This window comes from Mirounga angustirostris, unplaced genomic scaffold (genome assembly GCF_029215605.1).
Source record: "Mirounga angustirostris isolate CCGP_5_RB_7025 unplaced genomic scaffold, mMirAng1.0.hap1 SCAF_12, whole genome shotgun sequence".
Taxonomy (NCBI): domain Eukaryota; kingdom Metazoa; phylum Chordata; class Mammalia; order Carnivora; family Phocidae; genus Mirounga; species Mirounga angustirostris.
The window spans coordinates 64015591-64025490 of NW_026991720.1; the positions used below are offsets into that span (position 1 = coordinate 64015591).

At 36.2% G+C, this 9900-nt stretch overlaps 1 protein-coding gene across 1 annotated transcript; it reads left to right on the top strand.

The window, feature by feature from the left end:
• Window positions 1–2994: 2994 nt before the first annotated feature.
• Window positions 2995–3505, top strand: LOC123835986 (MICOS complex subunit MIC10-like). Its single transcript, XM_045865137.3, has one exon. The coding sequence runs from the start codon at window positions 3034–3036 to the stop codon at window positions 3268–3270; it is 237 nt and encodes a 78-aa protein (XP_045721093.1). The 5' UTR covers window positions 2995–3033; the 3' UTR covers window positions 3271–3505.
• The last annotated feature ends 6395 nt before the right edge of the window (window positions 3506–9900 follow it).

Below are 9900 nucleotides of genomic sequence, written 5' to 3' on the forward strand. Positions count from 1 at the left end.
CTGTAAGGATGTGAGGCCTTAATAATTCTGCCTTTATCACACTGCAACTTTTTTTTCATTTGTGCTTATTATTGAACTAGTGAATTCTAAGAAGTACCCTGGACATGGTTCGCCCTGATCCATTATTTCACATCAACCCAGTTTCCTCAATAATCAGGATCCATCACCACAGACAGTAGATTAACCCTTTTCTGGGAAAATCTGTTGGTTCACAGTTATAGGAAAATCTGTTGACTCACAGTTGGTTCACAGTTATAAGGAAATCTAATAGGCCAATAGGACATCTCATCTTTTGATTTAGTAGAATTATGGCTTTGTTCCTTGAATGAAGTCTTTCTCCCTCAGGAACTAGGACCATTGAACCCAATGGCAGAGAAATGGGAAGAAGACATTTTCTAAGTTAGCCATTATATGTATTAGTGAGAGGACATTTGCCACTTCTATTCCTTTGATTCTTAGATATAAATTCTACCTCTTGGGAAAATTATACCACATATTTGTAACTGGTTCAAAGTATATATTATCTTTTGTAGACCAATACCTCAACTCCACAAAGTGTTAGCTCCCAGGAGTCACAAGAGCTTTCAGTATATGATCTGTAAAGCCTATTGATTCTGACATCTGGAATATTTAATTTGACCAATCAATTCTATGGGAGTGAGTTTATTGTCATGGTTATTTTGCTGTAAAATTAGTTTCTTTGTCAGAAGTAATATTTTATCGAATATCATAGTGTTATCTCAGGCATTCCAAAAGTCTGCAGATGGTATTTTTGACACAGTGTTATAGACAAGAAAGGCAAATCCATATTTATATTATGTCTCTATTCCCATGAAAGACACAAAACAAAACACAACTGCCCCCTCCATGGTAGAAAGCCTCCAGAGTATTGATTTGTCTTCAGACTGATTAATCTTCCTGGAGAATGGTGTCATGTAAGGGTTCAATGTTGGTCTCTACTAAAGTAGGTTAAGCACTTAGCAATAGATATATAAAGACAAGCCTTGATGAGAGGAATTCCAGACTTTTGAGCTCATGTATAACCTCTGTCCCTGCAGTTATGGCACTTGGATCACTTGAACCCATTCATTGAACACTGGGATGGCAAAAAGCCTAAGGTTCACACAATGGGTCATCTAAATCCATATGATTTTTGAGCATGTTTGAGGTACACTTAAATTCACCATTAATTCTTCCCATTTGCCTTACCCAGATCTCTTTGTCAATAATCTTCAATCTTGGTTTTTCCAAGCTTCTTATCTAACTCATTAGCTATTCTCCGTAAGTTAAGATTGATATGCTGTTCACATTTCTATCCACCGAGATTTCTTTTATTACTGTCTTTTAGAGGCACTCTTTAGTAAAGCTGTACTGACACAGCTTTTCTCTATCCATGTTAGAACATCATGAAGAACCACAGACAAAGGAGGCTTGCATTTTTTTTTTTCTCATCACAATTCATTGGTATGAGTTGAGGGAAAGGTATCAAAGCAAAAGTAGTGCACACAAAAGCCACCCAGATGTGATTTACTTTCACTTTCTGAATCTGTTTCTGGCTAGTGTTAAAGATACCATTCCCATTTAGTGACAGAATTCTCCTGACAGAGTTTAGATTTGGTGATTTCATTTAAATATCATCCTGTTCATGGCAGTGAGATCAGATCACATACTTAGTGGTTCAGAGACCTTTATTTTCTATCAGTTAGTAAGCTTGGAACTGCTTCTCAATTGAAGAGTGATTGTTAGCAGAAGATACCACGTTGCTCTAAAACCCTAGAGGTTTCCAAGTGTTTCTCTAACTAAGACTTGTCAGAGGTGTTATAAAGCATGCTTACTGCTACAGACATTGTAAGCAACATGGGATACTGTGTCACTATGGTCAACTGGCAGGGTTGCTTCCACCACAGTATAGAGAAATCACAGTATAAAGATCTTTGGGAGAGCCCTTTCTTCCTCTGAGCCCCTCTCAAAAAGCCTTTCATGTTAACTCAATAAATTGATCAGCAATTCACATCCAAATGTGACAAGTGTTGCCTCCCAAATGCAAAGAAGTCCACCAAGAAACTTTGTTTCATGGTGAGAAAACATAGTACAGAAACTTGTATTTCATTTCAGAGGGAATACTGCAACATGGGCTGGACTACTGAACTTCTAGAAATTTCTCCAATGTAAAAGGCCTTGGTGGGGTGCTTATTATCACCATGTGGCATGTCTGCTTCCTATAGAAGTGTTTGGACCTTTGCTCATCAGGTATAATTAGCAAACTCCATCCATATAAGGAACTAGCATAATGTTCTGGGAATATCAAGATATTTGTGTTGGCTCTGGGCTATGAGGGAAAGATGGGAGGAGGCATAATAATCTTGAAACAAGAAAATGAGGACTTATTGCTCTCATGGTCAGTAGAAAGAACACTGCTGTATCCTATCTATATTAATTAGAATTGAGAAAAAAATGGCCACACAATTTATTATAAGCTAAATAAGAGCACTTAGAGAGTGAAAAGGAACATAATTAATAATAACAGCATAACACCTGGCATAAAATGTGACTGTCCGAGACAGACTGGGTTACATAGTTATACATGATCCTGACTTGCAGGATTTTGCATAGAACTTCAATTTTGAACGTTCTCTAGAGCTTAGAATGATTTTGTTAAAATATTATCTTTTTGACATCATTAGTATATATTTTTATATTAGAAGGCATTTTTAGGGGCATCTGGGTGGCTCATTCGGTTAAGCGTCAGACTCTTGATTTTGGCTCAGGTCACAATCTCGGGGTTATGAGATCAAGCCCCACATCAGGCTCTGTGCTGGCTGTGAAGTCTGCCTGAGATTTCCTCTCCCTCTCCCTCTGCCCCTCCACCCCCCATTCATGCACATGCTTGCTCTCTCTCTCTCAAGAAAAAGAAAAAGAAGGTATTTTTAATTTTCAAGATGTTTCACATAAACGATAATTGAATTTACCTTAAAAAATAATTTACCTGGGGGGGGGCGACCTTAAGAAAAGCGGGAGCTGCGGGTGGGGAACATGTCAGATTCAGAGCTCGGCAGGAAGTGGGACCAGTGCATGGTGGATGCGGTCGTGAAAATAGGTACTGGTTTTGGATTAGGACTTGTTTTCTCACTTACCTTCTTTAAAAGAAGAATGTGGCCATTAGCCTTTGGTTCTGGCATGGGATTGGGAATGGCCTACTCCAATTGTCAGCATGATTTCCAGGCTCCATATCTTCTACACGGAAAATACGTCAAAGAGCAGGAGCAGTGACTTGCACCTGAGAACATCCCAGTGGGAGGAAAAGAGAAATCATGTTTATTCCTCAGGAATACTGAAGTGCCCTGGAGTAAGCTGACATTCTTCTGTAACAATGTTATCAGTAACGCTTTAAACTCCAGCACACTGTTTATGTATTTGAAACAAAGTCTGTTTCTTGTTTTGTATTTTCTCTCTGGAAATTGCAAGGAGGTGGTCTTAAAAGAAATAAATTAAAAATAGGCAAAAAAAAAAAAAATCATTTACCTGCTTTTTAACAATAATTGGCTCACTATTTCCTTGATTTTGTGGTTGCACCAGAAATGGGATAAATATAAAACTGTAGTAAGAGTTCATCCATCTTTCCCTAATAATTCGTGATATGCAGATACTTGTACATGCATAATATCTGATTTCTTTCACTAAACTCCCACTTCTACACTTCATCATTTCTTCCAGCTCTCCTGCTACATGAATGCACTGTAGCATTTTGGTGGTATTACAAGTGACCTCTGTATATTTCCCAAGTATTTTAGGAACTGTTTCATTGAAATTCAGACCAAAAATGAATGCAATTTACTTTTGCTTAATAATAAGGGATCATCTGGCTTCAGCTGGGTTCTTGTGACACAGCTTAATAAAACATTTGATGAAATCTTGATTAGGCCACACAAAGCATGATATTTGGGAAACATCAAGTGTATTTGAGTTTTTATATAACTCTAACCCTAAAGTCCCTTGTGCTGAATGAAATAATCAGTTCAAATGTAAGTACACTAATGATGTGTTTGTCATGAAAACAGAGCATACAATTCCTTCATCAGTTTGACAGGACCATTGATTTAATTCACTGCTGATTTCTAAATATTTTTTCTGATGGAATGCTTTTGAGAGCGTTGATATTTTTTAAATGATCTTTTGTGTCTAATTTGTATAGTCCATAGATGATAAGTAAGGTTTTACCCTTGGTGGCTTTGTTTTTCTTTATTTTCAGTTTGAGAAGTTTGAAAGACAAATAGATAATTGGATTCACAGAGATGAACATGGCCTGCAACATGGCCTGTTTTGTAAAAGGTTTTGTAAAAGGTAGTAACCTCATTGCTTATTTGTGCCCTTTAAAAAACTTGATTTCTTCTGCTTCTAGCAGTCATATACAGCTTGGTGTTTGGTTACAAAGAATATCCTTACCTCAGAGTTTTTGCATATCTTTGTTCCCTTTCAACTACATTTAAAAAAGTGAGAGTCTTTGATTATGTGTGTGTAAATATATGTGTGTGATTTTTCTGCACAAGTAAGGTGTGTGTGAGAGAGATGTGAATGCATATGATGTGGGAGAGGGCATCATGTGCTCAGATTGACTGGAATAGAGTGAGCAGTGGGACTAGTAAGTGCTTAATGAACTAAATGAACTAAATGAACTAAAAAACTAATGAGAACTTTTGCATATCAATAGGATTTTTTTAAGACACTCAGTGAGATTTTCTTGGTCTTATGCAGGAAGCATTTTCCACTGAATATAATAAAGTCCATCATGTTCAAAGAAAGAATAGCTATTCTATCATACTTCATATTTGGACAAATTATAGTTTAATTATAGTTTAATAATTATGTCAGAATAAATTGCACTCAAAAGGAATCAGCAATAAGAGCAAAAAATAAACGTTCAGGAGATTATCAATTGATTGAATCCCTTCTAGGACCACCTCTATAATGTATCAAAAGTATTCCATAGAACATTTTTTTCTAGTGCTTTGTACTCAAACAACTCTCATGAACATTTAAAACTTTATAGAACAACAATCTTTAATTCATGTAATTCTGTGTCATAAAATAGAAAAGAAGTAACTAGGTTTAAGACATGATATAAGAAGGATAAAAATAAAGTGGTCCAAAATAAATGTCCAGATTAACAAGAAGCTCTTTATAAAATAACATAAGAAAATGAAATATATTCTTATGTGTAAAATCTTCTGAATGGAGTAGATGTGGACTCTCACACTGAAAAACCTAGAGGGAAAAATGAATCATAGGTCCACATGGAAATATTCATATGAGTGATAGCAGGTCATATAAGCTGCTACTCCATATTTGATTCCAAATATTTCTTTTCAAATTAATCTCTCTTTTAACTTGCATCAGCATTAGTAATTTTATTATAAACAGTAACAGTCTTTTTACTTGTAAGATAAGCTTTAACTTACTGCTTTCCCCATTGTGGTATCTTAATTATCCCAACATCATTAGTTAATAGTTATTTTTTTCATTATTCCACATATCAAGATAAATGTAAATCTACTTATGGACTGTCGATTCTGTTCCATTACCCCTCTTGTTTTCCTGCTTCCATTGCTTTACCACAGTAAATTAATTGGTGAAATCCTATGGCAAATGGCAAGAATGCATTCTTTTTGATGGCTGAGTAATATTCCATTATATATAACACATCTTCCATATTCATTCATCAGTCGATAGACATTTGGGCTCTTTCCATAATTTGGCTATTGTTGATAATGCTGTTATAAACATTGGGGTGCATGTGCCCCTTCAAATCAGTATTTTTGTATCCTTTGGGTAAATATCCAGTAGTGCAATTGTTGGGTTGTAGGGTAGTTCTATTTTCAAATTTTTGAGGAACCTCCATACTGTTTTCCAGAGTAGCTGCACCAATTTGCATTCCCACCAACAGTGTAAGAGGGTTTCTCTTTTTTTGCATCCTTGCCAACATTTGTTGTTTCCTGTGTTGTTAATTTTAGCCATTCTGACAGGTGTGAGGTGGTATCTCATGGTCATTTTGATTTCTATTTCCCTGATGATGAGTGATGTTGAGCATCTTTTCATGTGTCTGTTACCCAATTGTATGTCTTCTTGGAGAAAAAAATCTGTTCATGTCTTCTGCCTATTTAACTGGATTATTTATTGTTGGGGTGTTGATTTTGATAAGTTCTTTATAGATTTTGGATACTAACTCTTTATCAGATGTGTCATTTGCAAATAACTTCTCCCATTCCAAAAGTTGCCTTTTAGTTTTATTGACTGTTTCTTTCACTGTGCAGAAGGTTTTTATCTTGATGAAATCCCAATATTTATTTTTGCTTTTGTTTCCCTTGCCTTAGGAGACATACCTAGTAGGAAGTTGCTACAGACCATGTCAAAGAGGTTACTGCCTATGTTCTCCTCTAGGATTTTGATGGTTTCCTGTCTCACATGTAAGTCTTTCATCGATTTTGAATTTATTTTTGTGTATGGTGTAAGAAAGTGGCCCAGTTTCATTCTTCGGCATGTTGCTGTTCAGTTTTCCCAACACCATTTGTTGAAGAAACTTTCTTCCATTGGATATTCTTTCCTGCTTTGTTGAAGATTAGTTGGCCATACAGTTGTGGGTCCATTTTTGGGTTTTCTGTTCTGTTCCATTGATCCATGTATCTGTTTTTGTACCAGTACCATACTGTCTTGATCACTATAGCTTTGTAATACAGCTTGAAGTCTGGAATTGTGATGCCCCCAGCTTTGTTTTCCTTTTTTAAGATTGCTTTGTCTATTAGGGGTCTTTTGTGGTTCCATACAAATTTTAGGATTGTTTGTTCTAGCTCTGTGAAAAATGTGACATGGATGGAACTAGAGTGTATTATCCTAAGCAAAATAAGTCAGTCAGAGAAAGACAAATCACATGACTTCACTAACAGATAAACATAGGGGAAGGTAAAAAGGAAAAAAAAAAAAGGGAAGTAAACCATAAGAGACTCTTAACTACAGAGAACAAAGTGAGCGTTGATGGAGGGAGGTGGGCAAGGGATGGGCTAAATAGGTGATGGGTATTAAGGAGGGCATTTGTTGGGATGAGCACTCGGTGTTATATGTAAGTGATGAATCACTGAATTCTACTCTTGAAACCAATATTACCCTATATGTTAACTAACTAGAATTTAAATAAAAGCTTGAAACAAACAAACAAAAAACTGGGAAAAAATAAAAGCAAGCTTTGCCATCTGGAAAAATTATCCTATGGCATATTTTGATGTAAAATAGGACAACATACACCTCATTGTTTTTCTTGTTTTCAAAAATGTATTGCTATTTGTTCATACTTAATCTCTGTGGCAGACACATCCTAAATTGATCCCTGATGACTTATGGCTTTGTATAACTCCCTCCATTTAAGTGAGGGAGAAAGCTGTGACTCGCTTTTAGCCCAAAGAATGGCAAAGATCATGGGATATCACTCCCATGATTACATCATGGTGTATAAGACTCCATCTCAGCAGACTGGATTGAAAGACAATCCATTACTGGCTTTGAAGAAATAATCTACCACATTGTAAAAGGGCCTGGTGGTAACGAATTATGTTGTCCTCCAAAAACTGAGTGGAACCCGGCTGACATTCAGCAAGGAACCAGCCACAAATGAATTCTGCCAACAACTTGAATGGTCTTGGAACCTAATTCTTCCTAACACAAGCTTCCAGATAATAATACAGTTCAGCATTTTAATTTCAGCCTTGTGAGACCCTGAGCAGACCCAGCTAAACTATAACTAAGCTATGCCCAAATTTCTGATGTGAAAAAAAAGTGCCATAACATGTAAATCTGTCCTGTTTTAAGCCATCATTGTAATTTGTTACACTGTAATGGTAAACTAATCTATTCTCCAAAATAACATTTAGAATAATAAAATCCTATTGTAGTCATGAGGGAAGACAACAACAGTGACATGTGTAAGATAAAATCAACTTATTAGGGGAAAGCTTCCAAGCAGAGGGTCAGCAAGAAAGAGCATGAAGCCTTTTATGCTTCAGGAGAGGTGTACCTGAGGCTTCATACAGCTGGAAACTGTTATTCTGTGCTCCAACAAAGAACCCTGCGCTCTGCTCTCTATTTTCACTGGCCTCTCTTGTGATAGTGGTTTTGTACATGTTGAATGTTAGCTGTTTAGGGGAACCATGAACATACATGCAGCTGGGCAACTGTAGGAATAGCATCTGAGACATTAGGAGAACGCTGAGATCTTGTAGGGCCTCCCACTGGCAGGTACAGGGGAAAAAAAAAAAAAAACAGATGGTGCTAGAAGTCAGGAAAAAACCTCATGGGTCAGTCAGAAAGCAATTCAACTTATCTTCATACAGTAGGGCATAAATTAACTGGCCTGTCCATATCTAAAAGAGAGAAGAGAAATTGCTTACCCTTCTATTTGTTTTCCTACTTCCAAAGAGTGGACTTATTCATGTTCTAGAAATAAGATCTGTCATGCCCCTCAGGAAGGAATCAAACCCTCTTTACTGCTCAGAACAATAGACTCTGTAAGGATTCTGGGTTTTGCCATTCTAGAAGTGATATCATAGAAAAATAAAGTATTATTGAGAAAAAAGTAGCAAGCAGATGGTCATAAGAACAAGACATGAATCTGCCATCCTGCAGAGGGGTGCCTGCTCCTGGATTAGCTGCATGTGCTATGGGTCTGTGTTGCAGGAATGGGACCCTAATCTCTTCTTATTCCCCCATTCCATAATTCCCGTAAAAGAAGTCTGGTGCACTCGGCTACAAATTGTCTGAAATTGTATGTCAAAAAAATGGGAGAAGAACTGTATACAAATAGCATGCAAGATGCAAGGGCTGATCCAGAAAAAGAGACTATGGGAAACCCTTTCTGTTGGGAAGAAGAGAAAGCCACAACCCCAGTTAGCTCATTGCATGGCAACCCAAAAACCCAGGCAAACTGTCCTGTTGATTATTCTGAAATTCCTGATAAGGAATCATTAGGTTGTAGAGAATGTATAAAGTAACTGTTGGTCAGTATTGGCATTGCTCCAAAAGTTATTAACCTGGATTATAAAAATGCATAATTCCTAGCAACTATTCATGCTGGCCTTGATCACATGGAGTTGCTAATGTAAGAAACAGTCTAATTAGAGATCAGGTCTAAAATTCATAATTTTCTGACTTGACAGTGTTTTCTTCAGGGTTCGCACTTGAAACCACTGTTTTTTTCTCTAACCATTTATGGAAACAATTCACTTCAGAAGGAAACCTTTAACTCTCTTCATGCACACATGCACACATGCTTGTATTTTCTATAAGATGATCCCAAATTAACCTTCTTATTAGATTAAAGTGTGAATATTTTCTTGCAATGCAATAAAAGAAACCACAGAAACTTCAGCTTATTTATATAGTTTTATGAAGTAATGGCATCTTTATAATGCACTACATCCAAGAACATATATATATATATGCCTCTCCATGTATATTTAGGTTTTCTTCTATGTCCTTTGATAAAGGTTTAAAATTACCCTCATATAGGTCTTGCACATTTCCTGTTAGCTTTCCCTAAATATTGGATTGCTTTTGCTGCTATTATGAATATATTTTTTCCATCCATTTGTTTTAGGATTATTTGAGTTGTACTGGAGAATTTTTACATTTGCATTTCATTTACTTGCTTAGTTGGTTGATTGACTTCTTATTCAGCTACCTTATATTTTTTTATCTTACTTATTTTATTAGGCTTGGATTTTTTTTACAATATATTTCCTTATACTTCAATAGTATTAGCAAATAAAAATCATTACAGATGTAGATCAACACCCTTGTCAAAAAACAAGTGATAGAACTTAAGACTGGTTTCCTGGTTCTAAATACAGAGCTCTTTTC